This window comes from Ischnura elegans, chromosome 1 (assembly GCF_921293095.1).
Source record: "Ischnura elegans chromosome 1, ioIscEleg1.1, whole genome shotgun sequence".
NCBI lineage: Eukaryota > Metazoa > Arthropoda > Insecta > Odonata > Coenagrionidae > Ischnura > Ischnura elegans.
Genome location: NC_060246.1, coordinates 71,214,257 through 71,231,109, shown reverse-complemented (window position 1 = coordinate 71,231,109; position 16,853 = coordinate 71,214,257). Strand labels below are relative to the sequence as shown.

At 38.6% G+C, this 16,853-nt stretch overlaps 1 protein-coding gene across 1 annotated transcript in view; it reads left to right on the top strand.

The window, feature by feature from the left end:
- LOC124163046 (putative fatty acyl-CoA reductase CG5065) overlaps nucleotides 1-16,853 on the top strand; it is a 34,434-nt gene that overhangs the window by 16,717 nt on the left and 864 nt on the right. Inside the window, exons 3-7 of the mRNA XM_046539831.1 lie at nucleotides 9,559-9,704; nucleotides 14,177-14,286; nucleotides 14,872-15,064; nucleotides 15,599-15,838; nucleotides 15,916-16,173. Coding sequence (XP_046395787.1) covers nucleotides 9,559-9,704; nucleotides 14,177-14,286; nucleotides 14,872-15,064; nucleotides 15,599-15,838; nucleotides 15,916-16,173 — 947 coding nt within the window. The remainder of the gene's footprint in view (nucleotides 1-9,558; nucleotides 9,705-14,176; nucleotides 14,287-14,871; nucleotides 15,065-15,598; nucleotides 15,839-15,915; nucleotides 16,174-16,853) is intronic.

The window sequence follows — 16,853 nt, the reverse complement described above, 5'->3', positions numbered from 1 at the left end:
TAGATTTTAAGAGGAACTACATGAGTTAATCTGGAGCCTAAGGGAAAGCTTAAACAATGTTTATGAGCAAAAACTTAAGGATATGACGAGTTCAATTTCATGAAAATATGAACAAACCACGGGGTAATGAGTTTGTGGGATGAGTGTACATATATTTATGTCGGCGTTTTCTATACTCTTCTTGATAATAATCGTACCGTTCGCGTAATTTCCATTCGCTATCCATCAATCACAGTTACAAAGGAGATCATTACGTACAAAGAAAGTTGATTCAGGCCTAATCTGGTGGAATTTAACATATTACAAATTAATCCTTACAATCAATGCTCCACAAACAATCGCAAATTAGAGTAAATAAAATTTTAATTGAAAAATTGCAAGTAAGTTTCTATTTGCAATGATTTACGAAGATCATTACGGCCACTTTCCTCAAAAGATAATGTCTACCAATCATTTAATTATGGTCATGAATAAAAATAATAAACCACTGTAGGGTAGCTTTAATTGTTTCAAAGATATTTTTTTTTCGATAGTGACTTTGGGTAAGCATTTTTTCACTCAATCAAAACCAACCGTGAACAATATTCTCAAGGTTCGATACGCATGTATGTTGAGCCACGCCGAAGAAAACGTTTCTCGCTACGTCACTGCGATCAGGCTCTTTTTTGCAAACCTTCAAGGACAAGTTTTATGCATCACATCAATCCCGCGATGGCAGATTTAACCTTCCCATGCGACAACTGTTAGGGATAGCTCAATGCTTTTTCACTGGTATAACAGCCTATGACAATTATTGGTGACCTGTGACGTCGACGCAACGTAAAATGCCGACAGCGAACAAGATTTTCATATACTGATTATGTACTCAAACTATTTCCCTACCAGACAAAAGATATTTCCTGCATAGAGTTTTTCGTTCCTTAATAGAAAAATCAAATATTTATTATATCACCTAATTAGAATTAAAGTGGAAATATTTAGAGGCAATCAGTGAATGCAAAATCATAAGTGACTTCGTAATAGTATACTATGTTTTTGTTAGTCTAATATAATTTAGACTAAATATTTGATAACAAAGAGGCCTTGGTAACTAATCACCCTATTCTCCAGCTCACTAATAGAGACTTCCGCACTTTCTATTATGCATACTACCTCCTTTATGGAGCGCTAAAGACAAGCATAACCTTACAAGCTAATAAACTGCGGGCAAGGGAATACGCATTAACCGACCTGTGGATCAAAATTACCATTAGGGATCCGTAAATACATCATCCGTCCTACAAAATTATAAATGTTTATTATTTTTTTAAATAATTACTGTCCATTGAATATTATAACCTTATCATTCTTTCGTAGTCGGTAATAAAATGACTAGATGTTAATAATGAGGTGTGCAGTGTACTATTAAGAATGAACAACAGAAATGAATAAAAATACAAACTTGTATTTCTTAATGTAGGATGAATGCGATTCTCTTGATCAGGAACTAAAATTACGTGAACGGAAGTGCCAGCAATAGTGTTCATCAACAATAAGAAATAAAGGTAAGACAGGCGAAAAAAGACATATATATTAAAATCAGTTTAAAAGCCTGATTTACTGAAATGACATCCAAGGGGTGAAGGTCAGTATTGACAGTAAAGAATGAAATGAATGAATACAAAGGGTAAATATCGATTTTAAAGCATACATTTTGGAGTTAAAAAAGCTCAGTCCAGATAATCACTCACTCTCACTCAGCGATTCAACCCGAATTTTTGTTTGGATGGGTGGGGGTAGAGCTCGCCCAACTTAACTACAGGCGTGCCATTATCACACAGGGGCCAGTCCCTTTCCCTGGATCACCTCACACTTCTGAGGATTTAATTTTGGGGGCCCAAATGCTACACCCAGGATTGAAACTCAGGACCCTTCGATCAGCAGCCAAAAGCATTCAAAAATATATGAGGGAAAAATATACCTGGCAAGTGCGAAGTGAAATACGATTATACACAAACTGATAACCTGAAGCATTCCCAAATCTATTTTTATGATAGATTAATATCATAAATATTACGATCATTCGAAATCTTACAAGACAGTGGAAGCCATTAATTAAGGATGAAGAATAGTAAAAGTGAGTGGCTTTGAACTAGTTTGAACATTGTCTCGTATTTTAGGAGTAAAATCTCAAATAAGGCCACATTTTAAGTACAAAAAATTACTCCAACCAAACGGTCACTCTACAGAAAGATAACAATGCATTCAAACCAGTGGCGTAGCCAGGGAGGTGTCCGGGGGGTCCGGGCCTCCCCACAAATATAAAAACAAAATTATTTTCCTTCATTAAAGAAAACAAAATATTAAAATGAATGCTTGACTCATAAATTTACAAAATATTTATTTTGCAAATGAAGTTTTTTCGATCATGAAAAGTGTTCATATTAGTTTAAACCCTCTAATTAGTACCTTGTTTTTCAAAAAACCTTGTTTTTGGATCCCCCCTCCCCCCGAACGATATACCTGGTTACGCTACTGATTCAAACACTCGAAGCATGCTATTCCGTGTCCGAGGAACATGTCAGGGAATATTTGAGTATTTAAATTTTCTGTCAATATTTCTCGGTTTACGGAAAGAAATTGTAGGAAACACGTTAATTTTTTTAGCGAATGCAATGAATTAATACTCAATAGCCTTTGATATACATTAAAAGTAAATTACATAGTAGAGCACTAGTTTATAAATGAGAAAATCTAGCCAACATCTGATGTTTTCGCTTACCTCTCGATCATAGAGGGATTAATATAAAAGACAGAAGGCAATAAGCTAGGAATCCGGAGAAGCGACCTACTACCAGCAGATTACATCCTTATTAAGCGTCTTCATCATTTCTTAGAATAATTGTATCGTCAATATGATAAAACGACATGTAATATGTCGTACTCTGTTTTTATTTTCCAATAAAATATTTTTGAAATAAAGTCAACTTTTTGCGGAGAGATGTTGTGGAACAACTTATCTAATGATCTACGCAGATATCGTAGGTATAGCCCACAAATTTCATTATAATAGCTTGTTACAGTAATATTACAATAGTACCTGATGAATATTGCGTAACGATCGAAATACGTGTAGTAAGCTATAACAATAAAATTTGTGGGCAATACGATATCTTCGTTGATCATTATAAAATATTTCTTCCCTCATTTGCTAAAAAGGATCCAATTTAGTAATCAAACAGGTGAGAAATTGGAGGCAAATTATTCCTGTCAAAATACTAAAGAAAACTATTTAACACCGCAACTACCATGATTAAAATGCTCCACAAATTATAGCAGATACAATAAAAACCGCAGAGTATACTGTTCACATTATTTACCTGAGAAATGACCCAAATTCTCCTTCACCGAACACAAAAAAGGGTCGAAATTTATCTCCTCCGGTTTTATTTTTTAAATATGCACCACACAGTATCATTTTCAAGTAAAAAGGAACACGGCCAAAGACCTCTCTCTATTCGGTTGCTAGGTATGCACGCATACCATGGGCGAGTGTTTATGTTCACTTGCGAATCGTAGTTTCTCGACGACGAATCGGAGGTCGTTAACGGTGGTAACTCGACCGCGAGTACATTTCCTCGTCAGCCTTAACGGGCGTTACCACGACCACTGTCTGTGCGTCACGCGCAACCGTCGTTATTTCTAGTTCTACTTTCCTTGCTCTTGCAATCGTGCGAAGAAATTTCTTCCGCTGATGCTGAGAGAGAGAGGGAAGAAGATAAAGAGAGAAGAAGAGTCGAAGCAAAACTGGAACCGAAGTACGCCAAGACAGGGACGGGTCGATTGGCGCAGTTAGGTCAAGAACTTTCCACCGTGAACTAGGGCATCATTGCGAAGGAAAGTAAAGGGCTACGCGGTGGAAACCGGTTATCACAGAGAAAATTCAGAATCCGAATGTGCGTGAATTCGAGGCAACCTACGCACAAGTCTAGCATACGTAAAAATGCGGGGAAATGTTTCCAAACCTATTTTGCAACTTTCCTAGAAAGTCATTCCTGGTACTTTCATCTCCTTGTGCAGAGGATATCCGGGAAAGATTTCGAATGCCATTTGCGATTGCTTGCATTCACCGCTCTCATCAAACAACTTTGAGCTTTAAAACATTATATTAGCCCTTATCAAGGTCGTACACTGGTCAATGTTTACCTCTACAACACCGTAATAAGATCTCTCCCAAAAAAGAAGAGTAAGCAAGAGTAAAACTTCGAGAAATATAATTTCTTCAGAAGGGCCTCCCCCGAAATGAGGAGAATTAAGAATAACATGAGTACTGCGGTATGAATTAGTTTAATGGACAATGCGCTTAGGCATGGCATATCAGTTACATTCCGTCAGGTGTTACATACTTTTTGAATACATAAATATTAAATGTCATTTAGTGCCCTAATTAAAAATGAGTTAACCCATCATTAGGTTAAGTTTGCCCCCTTTCTGCCATTATTCATCTTAAATTAATTATTGCTGAGCACTATCAGCTAAAGTGCGAGCGAGAGGTACAGAGAGAGAGAGAGAGAGAGAGACAAACTCGAAGGGCTGAAATCGACTAACTGAATTTGACGAATATTCCTGAAGTGTCCTGACAGGCGCGATAACGTCTCGTGAGCGACGTTACAGTCTGAATTTGGGCAATAACAGTGTTTAAAATTGCTAATGAAAGTCTTCTTACGGAAGCAACCGACTTACATTTTTTTACACTTATTTCTTGTTTGGCACGGTATCCAATCAAATTTTTATTTTAGTTTTTTTCTCTAAACTCGACATTGAAAGAATTTTACAGTGGCGTTGCTCACAATTTCTCAAAGTCAGACTCGCATTTCCGCACATTTTTTAGAAACGCAATGCAAATTTAACTGCAAAACTGGCAGGAGAGCATTTGCACCCTACTTTCACCATTCCAAGCCACTCTCCATGGAAGTTTCTGATTCGCATCACAGGCAACAGGTCCATCAAGGAGCCTTTTTCTTATGCAGATGTCCCAACACTGCCATTTTTTTTTCATACTTTCACTATGGCATTCCTACTTATACCGCCAATACTTTACTATTGATGGCTGATGACGATTGGAAGATTGCAAAGGTTTAAATATTTGTAAGAGACGCAACACTCCCCCATCGGCCGTACATTTTAAGTTACGCATTATTTCATCCAAACCTTAAGTTTTTCTCTGGGAGATTAAAAAAAATAGATTGTACTCTTCTTAATATGTCTTTCTCTGAAATATGAACATTTCCCAAGTAATTTATCAGAGGTGATAATAACACATATGATAAAATACAACGGTCAAATGCCGATAAAGTATTTAAATTAATACCGTGAACACGTCAACTTGATATAAAAAGTTTCAAAGGAGTAATACGCCACGAAAAATGATGAAATACGACTGTAGAGCGAGAGTAATGCGTCTTCATAAGTCACTCAACGAAGGAGAGAACTCACCAATGTGGGTCATTTTTCAGTAGCAATTCGGCCCGTTTGGAAATAAACAAGGCAACAATATTGATTAAAAGGGTGCAAAAAACTTCAGAAAGCATTTTCTCGCTTTAATGGATGCAAGACTCACTTCAGGGAAAAGAGCCTTGAGAGATTTTGCGCAACCTTACAATTCTCACTAAAGACAAAATGTCTCAAGAGTTTACGAGCCGCGAGAAAAAATGTTTAACGAACGAGAGGAGTCGCTTCAGAGACCATACTAATTTGACTAATCGGAGACAAGTTCCCCCGCAGGGTTCGCTTCAATATTATAATTATTGACAATAGTTTCGTCACAATACAATCCACAGTGCATTGAACTCGACAGAACCCGAGTAAAATAAAGAATCACTTTTTGGATCCAAAAGCTACGCCTTAACATAAAAATTCCTGAGAGATCAACGTTCAAATAACTCATATTATCATTAGCGTCATTAAGTCTTTACTATTATCCAAATGGTCACGGTCAACTAACTTTGCGAAATAAATGTTCTTCTTCAATTTCTGTAATAAAACTCAAAATACAAGCGGTAATATGTTAAATAAGTGGGAATAAAGTGAAATTGTTAGTCTTCTTCGATAGGATATGACTTTACTGCCTCTGCATTATAGATGATTTCATCCAACCGCAAGGATAAGCAAGAACTCCTACCCCTGCTCAGTGAAAAATAGTCTCGAGTACTGAAACTAATTTCATTCAATCTTCTTCAAGATGCGAAACAGGAAAATAATTCGAGCCATAAGTAGGTACATAAAAACAAATACACATTTCAAGGTCTCCTTCATTACCCACGGTTATCTAATAGATGATCACTCTCTATTATCGGCAGTCGAGAACATCAGCGTACCAAACACTGGTGGGGCCAGTCACTGAACAGAGAAATATCTTCTTTTGTGATCATAGCAATTTTGGTACCGAGAGTGAACGAAAAATCATGCCCACAGGTAACATGCGTCGGAATTTCTTCCATATGTTCGGGGACAATGTCCTCGGAGAGCTCTCCGCATAACTCTTGAGAAATAATGACAACGATCGTGTACGACCACTTCTTGGTCCAAATTCTTTCCGCAAAAACCCAATTGACATTCACATCATCAAGTTCCAGGAGGAATTTCTATGGTTGTCCACTTCCCAATAGGGGGAAGAAAGGGAATATGTGCCATATTGCCTAGTTCCTTCATTAAGAAGATCGCCCAAAACAAATAAATTGGAGATGTTTTTCGGTATCTTCAGACTTTTTCTACTTCGAGCGAAAACCAAAAACTTCAAGTCCCATAGCGCAAGTGAAAACCCGATGCACAAAGTGGTGGCTGGTAACGAGGGAGGACAAGGGAATGGGGACTAGGGCGAGAAAAGTCTGCAGGACAAAAATATCTCGTTTGTCAATAAATTGGTCCTCGCCATGAGGCTGGAAGAGAGCTCCTTAAATTTTTCCCTCTGCCGCTCCTCCAGCTAGACCTCATGCTTGCTTAAAGACTCAAGGGTGACCTTCCCATCGCACTGTTTGAGGAGTCGCTAGGAATGTGCCTGAGTACGGCGAGGGCACAAAACAAGAACTGGGGCTCTCCCAGATGTTACTTCACCGATTACTTCGACCGTTCCCTTGGCTTAGATAGCTCAGCTTAAGGTCGGCATGGGAGGCGAAAATTAATCGCAACGGTTCCCAGAACAATTTTTAGGGCAAGGGGCAATCATTTCTTGAATATGAGTGGGTAAAAGTCGGTATAATTAGCGTAACATGAACGTGTTTCAATCTAGGTATCTTAAGAAAGAGGTTCAAAATGGAATACCATCGTGAACGACTAAGCCAACCGTCAATAAGCCGCAACGCGTGAGTGAAGTAGACACTCCTGTGGGCCACAAAAATGTGTATAATTGCATAACTAGTAGGTTGATTAGAAAGATCCCTTCATTAGAATAATTCATAAACTACTTATTCATAACTAATTCATACTTCCTACGATCATTTTTCTACATATTCCTAAACCAGGCTCCTCCATTCCCATGCGAACCATTTATCCCCCGAAAAAAAGTTACCCCGATATTCTTCCATCTAATCCTGACCTTCAAATTCCTCAAGCGCGCACCATTTATTTACCTCAACTCCTTCAATATTTATAGAAACTCCAACCAAATTACCGCGTCAAAATTGGAATGCTATATCGGTTAACATCAAATCATCACCAACCCTACAGCCGTTTAAAGAAAAATAATAGTCTCATTCGAAGAACCGCATTTATAGGTACAATATTTTGTTGTTGTCTTCTTGTGACAGCACTCGCTACGATTACTTTAAAACTTTTTTACTTACATTTTTTACATTCCTACTATATAATCTTCTTTTTAAAAGCGATTTCTTCGTGTCTGAGCAGGGTAAAAATGCTATTTCTATTATGATCTTCGGTTTACTCCAGGACATTCAACAGAAACATTCATTCAACCCACCCTGTAGTAACCGAGAAATAATACTTCAACCTCGTGTATCTCGAGTTTATGCTGATACAGGGAGTGTAATGCACAATCATTTACTGGACTACACTCAACGAAGCGGAATTAAAATGGGAAAGAGAGGAGTTCAATGGAGTAAAATGGTTGAATTAGTCTTCCCATGACGCTGGATTGATCCACTGCGCGCCGTGCAAGGGTAACTTCTCCTCATCAATGGCTTCTTGATTCACGCTTATACATACAACAGCTACCAAAGAGTCCGATCCGCGCGGTTCATTAAAGACGAAAGGAAGTTTCGCCGATTTTAGGACTTAAGGAAATAAACGAAAAGTAGTCCGGCTATAAAAGGAAATAATGCGCGGCCAGAAAAAATACACAAAACACACAGCAAACCATTTTTGAACTGAATATTCCATAGAATGATTTACTATGAGTACTGTAGCAGAGGGGGCGGGGCGGTGTAGTTCGTTTTTAAAGAAATAGAATCCGGGATTACTTCAATTTGCGAAAAGATTATGCTAGAAAGATAGATATTAATAAAATGACCACCTGCCATTGAAAAGAAATGACAAACCGTTTTTCCAAGCAAAAACCAAGGACTGCACATAGATATCTCTAATAGTGTCTGGTTTAACTATTTCATTATTTGAAAAATAGTCACACTAATGATAACCATCACGACGAAAACGATAGTAAAATGCTGAAGTCATAAGCATAACTCTTAATGACGTTGACGTAAAGTCTATGTAACCGACTAATCACAAGGCCAGTAGCATATTCATACAAAGAATGAATGGGCGTATCTAGTTCTCATAAAGGCCATGGGCGGGGCCAGGATTTCACTTTTCGTCCCACGGCCTACCCTTCCCGAAAAGCGGAAAATGAACGGATTTGGCTTTAAAAGTATCAGAAAATCCAGCAACCACCTCCACTCTTGCGCTGCCCCTGTTTAGCTCACGTTAAAGGTTTAATTAACGCAAACTAGGCATATTTTTATTGATCCAAGTTAAAAAATCTCTCAGACTTAAAGTGGTTTGGATAGGAGGATAGAGCTCACCCCAGAAGTAACCGCGTGCGTTTCATACATTCAGGGAAATGGTCCAATTCCTTTCTTTGGGCCACCTCGCACATCGACGTTTTTTCGGGATTTCCGAAGTCTTCACAAAGTTTTTAAAGATTTTACCCAAATGATCTACTCACTAGGCTAACACGCTTCCCATATCAAGGCAAGAGACACGATTTAATCAATTCATAGTGGCCGCCAAAAATGGTAAACAAATGTGCTTTTAAAAGGGCGTCAACGGGAAACGGACTCGCACGATGTTATTTCCGAACGACGAATAATTACGCACTCCTTTGCGTAATTCCTCATCATCGACTAATACTCTACGCTCTCCAGTCCTGAACGACCAGACACATATTATTACCCGTAATGGCATTTTCCTGCGGTTCGTACCGTCCCCTGCCGGTCAGGTGTCTCGCTCGACCTCACAAGCCAAACAAACGCGGATGCAATAGCAAACAAAAGCCGAGTGCCTCTCGAGTCGAGGAGAGATCAATCACCGGGATGTTTTCTTCTTTGTTCCATGTCGCCCGTAAAGGCCTTCATTCATCTCTCTACGGCCTTCTGTCACGTGGACCACGAGCTGCTGGAGGAGAAGACTTACCCCACGCCCGTCGACCCCGACGAGATCATTCGGTGCGTCAAGTGGATGGACGACGCCATGTTGGATGCAATCACACCCAGGTACGGGGGTCTGGGAAAAATCAAAAGGGAGCCTTCGATCATATACCTGGGTCAGAGGCGAAGTGGTAACCCAAGGGTCCTTGCGGCCAGTGGCGCAGCGAGGGGGGGGTTTTGGGGGTTAAAGCCCCCCCCCCCCCAGAGCTCAGAGAAATTTTTAATTTTAATCCATTTTACTTAATTGGATTGATATTACTAATAGAATAGTGTAAGTATTAATAAAATATCCCTCAGAAAGCCGTAAAACTCACCATTTTGAACCGTTTTTCTTAAAATTCCGCAATTTATTAATCTCGCACCTAGCGCTTATCCTGGGGGGTATTCCATACCCCCACACACCCTGGTATTAGTTGCACCTAAACCCCCCCAGCCTTAATTCCTAGCTGCGCCCCTGCTTGCGGTGACTAAACCCAGGGATCCCAAACTGCAAGTTTCCCCCTTAAAAATTTGAAAGAACACAACGCGAGCGTTTTTTTTAATGATTCAAATTAAACATTCCACTTTAGAGACTTCTCGCTCATAGGGTAGGACGTTCACATTCTTGGGTGCACGGGACAGCATGCACAAATGCATTACACAGTTGTAGGCCCTGAGTCCTCACTGGGCAGGGGGCCCTAGCAGGCATTCCCACCCTCCTACCCTGGCCTGTCCTCCCCTGACCAGGATAGCCACTCAAATAACAAAATGATTTTCCCTGACTTTTCCAGACTATATTTAAAATTTTCCTGGCAGTTTCATAGCATATACCTTACCTAATATTCATCTTTATAGGTGAAAAAATGTACTTAATACGTTCGCTGCATAGCTCAATCTCCCTTCCCTTGTTCAGACTACAGTGAGACCAACTGTTAGGTCACAGATGTATGTACTTCATTCTGCATGGTGTGACCCTAAGTAAGTAAGAGTAAGTCATGCCTAGGTTCATCTTGTAGCCACTCCGTAGCGGTGGTAAGGTGGCACCTCATACATGCATAGTGTAGATACACCATGAGTTATATCTTTTTAACTACTCATTTCACAACATGGAAACAATGACAAAATGAATAAAAACCAATTAATGTGGTGTCATGCAGGGAGGAAGTTTGGTGTGAACTAATGGAGGGTTACCCTTCAGTGAACTTATGAGCATAGAGAAATATTAAGCCTAAAAATTTCAGTAAAATTACAACAGTAAAATGCATGTTAAATCTTATGGAGCACCTTTTGAATCAAATGTTGACAATAGTACATTCAAATATCGTAGGTATACCTACACCTAAGAAGAAAAACCACTAATAAAATTTAAAACACATTTATGTTTTGTAATTTTCCCATATACTCCATGATTTTCCAAACAAAAAGAGAGGCCAACCTTGACATGTAAACATATATGCCCTTCTATGCTCCATTCTCTGAAGTGTACACAATGGGTCTCCAGCCAATGTCCCATGGGTTGGATGCAGCTTGAAAGGGCCTCTCATCCAGCCAGTGGAGGCTTTTTATTAGATTTACAAGGGGAATATTACCAACTATCCCAATAACGATTCATGGTTCACACCAACTTTCCTTTTTCAATTTCCTTGACTTTTCCCTGATTTCTTGTCTGAATTTTTAAAATTTCTCTTTATACCAATTCCAAAGCAATTAACAATGTGTTGGGATTTTTATGAGACAATGCAGCCACGTATATTGTGAAATAAAGTCAAGGTGGAGTTGCAGTAGCAGAAATATAGCCAAGCAGTGCTAAAACAGCACCACCACCAGTCCAGGAGAGCAACAAGACTTCCACCTCGCCGCTCAGATGCACCCACGCTACAAATTTTCAACCATGTCTCTTCTTTGCCTTCGCCTCTGGAGCTTTCCCTGACCATGAACTAATATCCTCGACATTTTCATGATTTCCAGTCCTAATTCTAATTTCCATGACTGGTATAAACCCTGCACTTGGACTCAGTAGTGGATTCAGGATAGGGACAAGTGGGGAGCTTAGTGTGGGGCAGTGGCGGCTTGCCCATAAGGACTCTCGGATGCCGCCCCTCCCAAATATTTGCAAAAGGAAAAAAATTAAATACCCATTCAATTATAATTATACATCTAATTAACCAAAGTGTTTTTGCCATCGCATACATCGAAACGTAGGAAAAACACGCAAAAATTGTGCGAGAAGTTCGTATTGGTACACGTGGGGCACTGGCCAGAACGTCCCAATCCATCACCATGCAGTTATATGAAGAGTGAGTCGTAGTGGGGGCTGCTGGTGCTATGACGCGTCTAAGCTTGTGCCTTATGGAAGTCTTGGGATGCCGCCCAGGCATGTGCAGAGTGACGTATCTAGGGAATTGACATCGCATACCGGCCGGCGGCCATATAATCTTGGTGCTGCAGTGTTGCAGAATACCTTGCTTTGGTGACCAGTTGACTTATTATGTGTAAGTTATTTCATCGAATGAGTGATTGGTATGTAAATAGGTCTAGTTGTAGCTGAGTTAATCGAGTTAGTGATTGTTAGTGTAAGTGAGTCATAATGGTCTCGTCTGTTTCCAACGATGTGAATTTTATTATTAGTAATGGAATTAGGGACCTGAAACATAGGATTGAGAATTTAGGCCCCCCTAGGCCTATAGATAATATAAAGCAGCAACAAAAGGCCTCCAAAGCACGAAACAGTTTCTTCAGGAAATTTTCCAATAATATTTACAACTATGCTGATTGGTTATGTGGGTGCTAAGTTAAACATTCTTTTTTTTCATCCTTGTTTGGTAATGGGAGTTGCAGACCGTGCATGGATGGTGTCTCGGATTTAAAACATTTAAATGATAAAGTCAAAAAACATAAATTGAGTGAAAAACATATTAATGCTTGCATGGATTATGCCGTGTTAGGCGAAGTTGACGTGACAGTCCATTAGATAGTGCATACAGATTATGAATTCAAAAAATAATAGAAGAAATGTCAAAAAACCATTACAAATTTAGTAAATTGATACATAGATGCCCATAGAATATTTAAGCTTCAGTATATCTAATAGTATTTTTCAATCAAGCTTCATTAGGAAACAAGGTATTTTTGTTGAAAAAAAACGAACATAAGGCATCACAAATTTCTAATTGCCTTAAAAACTCACTAAAATACACAAAATATTTTATAAATTTGACCCCTCGGTGGAGTGTGCCCCCCAGCATTTGACTCACGAGCCGCCACTGATGTGGGGTAACATCCCAGCAAACAAAATTAACATTCTATCCAGTATAAATTGGATACCCAAGGGACTTTAGCCCCTCCTAACCCCTCTCTGGATCTGCCACTGGATTAAATATACCAAAAGCATGTAAAATAGGCCCCGAGTAAATTTTAGAGCTATGTAATTTGTTTTTCAATTCGTTTGAATAGGTAATATATCAGAAAATATAACTAAATACTTTTGTACAAAGCGGCAACCTCCAAAAATTTTGATTTTATCAGCCGAGTGTGTTTCGACCTTAGCCTTACTGAACTTCTGACTGTACCTTCCAAAGATTTCAGGGGCACCCGAAACTCTAAGACTCCCCTGCTTGCTATGGCCTTAGCTTTGCCTAGAATATTACTAAGGTCTGACAAAACAAATACATATATGTATGTACTCCAATGACCATAATTATTAATGATCACAAAAGGTACATATCGAATCATTGAGTTGGTTTGTGAGAATGAGAATTCTACAGTAGAATGAATCTTATGTTTCTGCAACAGGTGATACTAAAGCAAACCTTCTATCATTTTGTTCAACAGCTATGTTATGCCATTGCTTGTTATTCTGCTTTAGCAGATAGCAGAAAAGGTATCACTGATAGCGAACAGATCGAAGAGTAATGAGGATATTATATACTGCATATTCTATTTAGAACAGAATCATTTGCCCTTGAATCTTTGCCTAGCTAGCAAAGGTGCATGAGTTCAGCAAACCAAAGGCTTAAAAAAAAGTCAAATAAAAATATCTCTCTATCCTGATGAACATGCAAATGGTGGAAAATAATTTATTTTCCTAGGGAATGAAAATGGAAGTACATAATCACTTATGTACCCTCATTGAAATTATATTTCAGCTGATGGGTTGAACAAAATAATTACTTATAGCTCTAACACTAAGGTGATTCCTACGCACTCCAAAAATATCAAAATAAATAAGAGCATTCAAATCACTAAAATCAATTATTAGTTTTCATGACTCATTCCATCAATTAATTAGACTGAATGATCCCTAGCAATACTTATGGCTATAACTGCTCAAATGACAGCATAAATGAAATCTTTTTATTCAAATGAAGCAAAAAGATAACCATTTTATCAATGGGCATAACTGATACACAGTGGTAAGGTAGTAATACTACTATACTAGTAAGTACTCGGGTTCAAACACAAAAAAAATGATTGATACTTGTACAGTTGCTAGAGCCAATAGCTCCAGTGCCTTTTACGTGGACATCATGAATTAATCTCAGCTATGGTTTTACTTTTAGGCTGCTTCATCCACATCCCAACACCTACACTTTTTCCAAGCGATTGGCAGAGACATTAGTTGAACATGAACGGAAGCACATGCCAGTGGCTATCGTGAGACCTTCAATTGGTAAGATCTACTTTCAGAACACACATGAAATGTACTTTTGGCTGAAGGGAAACTGCCAACTGCAGGTATTCATACAAATACATAGAATATTCATCAGCTATGTTGAAATTACTGCATCTCAGATGTCCAGAGAGCAAGATTCAAGCAAAGAATATTGATGTAGAAGCACTAAAGTAATGGCATATACCAAGTTACTTTTATATTGAACACATTTTCATGAGAAATTGCACATGAAAATCAATTATAATACAATTTAATGGCTACCGAAAGGGGGAAAAAAATGAATTGAGTTAACTCCAAATTACTCACAACTCATCGCACTTAATTCCTTGTCATCCCATCTGGGATAAAATAAAAGAAATCGTGACTTTGAGCCAAAAGTCAACTTGGCATTCTCCACGTAACAGCTCCTCCAATAATACATTTCAACCTTTCAAGAGAATGCCAACTGTCTTTATCCCTAGTGGGTATTACTCACTTATCAGTAGGTATCTATTCAAAATATTTCCCTATAGTCCACATGTATAACAGTTGATTCTTTACAAAAATAGAAAAAAATTTACCTTCAGCTTGTTTCAATTTCAGTCACACCAGTGTGGCAAGAACCTGTACCAGGTTGGGTGGACAATCTCAATGGGCCTGTCGGATTAATGGTGGGTGCAGGAAAAGGAGTGATAAGGAGCATGCATTGCAAGGGCGAATACCATGCTGAAGTTATTCCCGTCGACATGGCCATTAATGCCATGATTGCTTCTGCCTGGAAAGTTGCAATCAACAAGTGAGATACTCCAAAACTAATAACTAGCGACAATTTTTTCCTCACAGCAAAAATTTAAAATCTAAAAATGGCATAAAGATATTTTTAAACGCTTCATTTAAATTTTTCAAGGAATGACTGCTTTAGCAATTTTGAAAAATTTTACTGGTCATCTAATACTGCATGAATCACAACGTAATCAAATCATGAATTTTTATCCATCAGAGAAATAAAGTTGCTACTTGGAGCACGACATGAATCTTTAGCCAACTTATAACTGAAACTAGTATTAATGTGTAAAAATATTGAAACAATTACTACAAAATTACTATGTTCAAAAATTGATGCTTTACTACAACCTTAATAAATACATATCTGCATAAATTAATATGATTTTTTTGCATTAGATGAAATTATTGTCGAAACACATAAGCTTTAATTGATGCAAACCAGTAATTTTTTCCAAGCTCTTATTGAAAAAAATTAACATTTTTTTCAAGTAATGTACTTCGAGTATCAAGTTTTAAACTGTAAAAATTTATATTCTTCTTTCAGAAATAAGGACATTCCTGTTTACAACCTTGCTCAGGCAGGGTTAAAGCCCATCACTTGGACAGAAGTTTTGAATATTGCTCGGAAGCACATAAATGAATATCCCTTTGAAGGCGTGGTTTGGTACCCAGATGGCAATATGCGAAGCACACGCCTGGCCCACAATATATGTGTTATATTTCTTCACTTTTTACCGGCATACTTCATAGATTTCATCATGCTCCTTTGCCGCCAAAAACGATTGTGAGTACATATTATGATGAGGTAAAAATGAAGCTGAGGAACCAAACATCTAATGGCATTTCTTATGACTTCAACAGCATGGTTAGAATTCAAAGAAGAATACAAGATGGACTGGAAGTACTCCAGTACTTTACAACACGTGAATGGAAATTCGACAACCAAAATTTTGTTTCTCTAGCCAAGTCGTTAAGCGTGGAAGACCAAAATAAGTTTTACATGGATTATGCCCCACTCGATGAGGAGGAGTATTTGAAAACCACACTACTTGGAGCAAGGCAATACTGTATGAAAGAGGATTTGTCAACACTTCCAAGTGCAAGGAGGCACATGAGGAGGTAAGATACCCTATCGCTTATCAAAGAGCCAAAAATTCAATGCCCATGATTCAAAATTTGCAGATTAGTTAAATTGAGAGGTAAACAGCATCCTAGGTCTAATGCACCAGAACAGACATGCTGGCAAGGGAAGGATAATTTGGGGAGAGTAAGAAAGAAAATACAAAACTGTATTGACTTTGGAGGCAGGCCAGGCGGAAAAAAAAAAATTCAGAGAAAATGGAATAATCTTCCCTTTTACTGTGAATTCTGATCAAATATAAACATTTGTGGCATTGAGAAGGGAATCTCTGATTCCAAAACCGGTACGCTTCTCCCGTCCAGGGGGCAGTTCCATCGCTCGTTTTCGAGCAAATTCTCCCGGAGTATAACCCACGGAGTAAGTGTTGAGTGTGTGATTGATTGTGTATGTGTTTCCTTAACTGAAGCAACCTTAGCGAGGCCCCCAAAACCATCGCAAAGGTTCCTTCGGAGTTAAGCGAACGATTGGATTCAACAGAAGCAGCCTTAGCAAGTTCCCCCAAAACCCTCGCTAAGGTTTCTTCACTGTTGAACATGTGTTAGAGAAGGGTTTCCGGTTGAGAGGCTGGGGTTGGTCACTGCTGCGAATCTTCCCGTTCCAACATACCAACACAGTGTTTTGTTTTACCTGTGACGATGTACTAACTTATGATGATGTA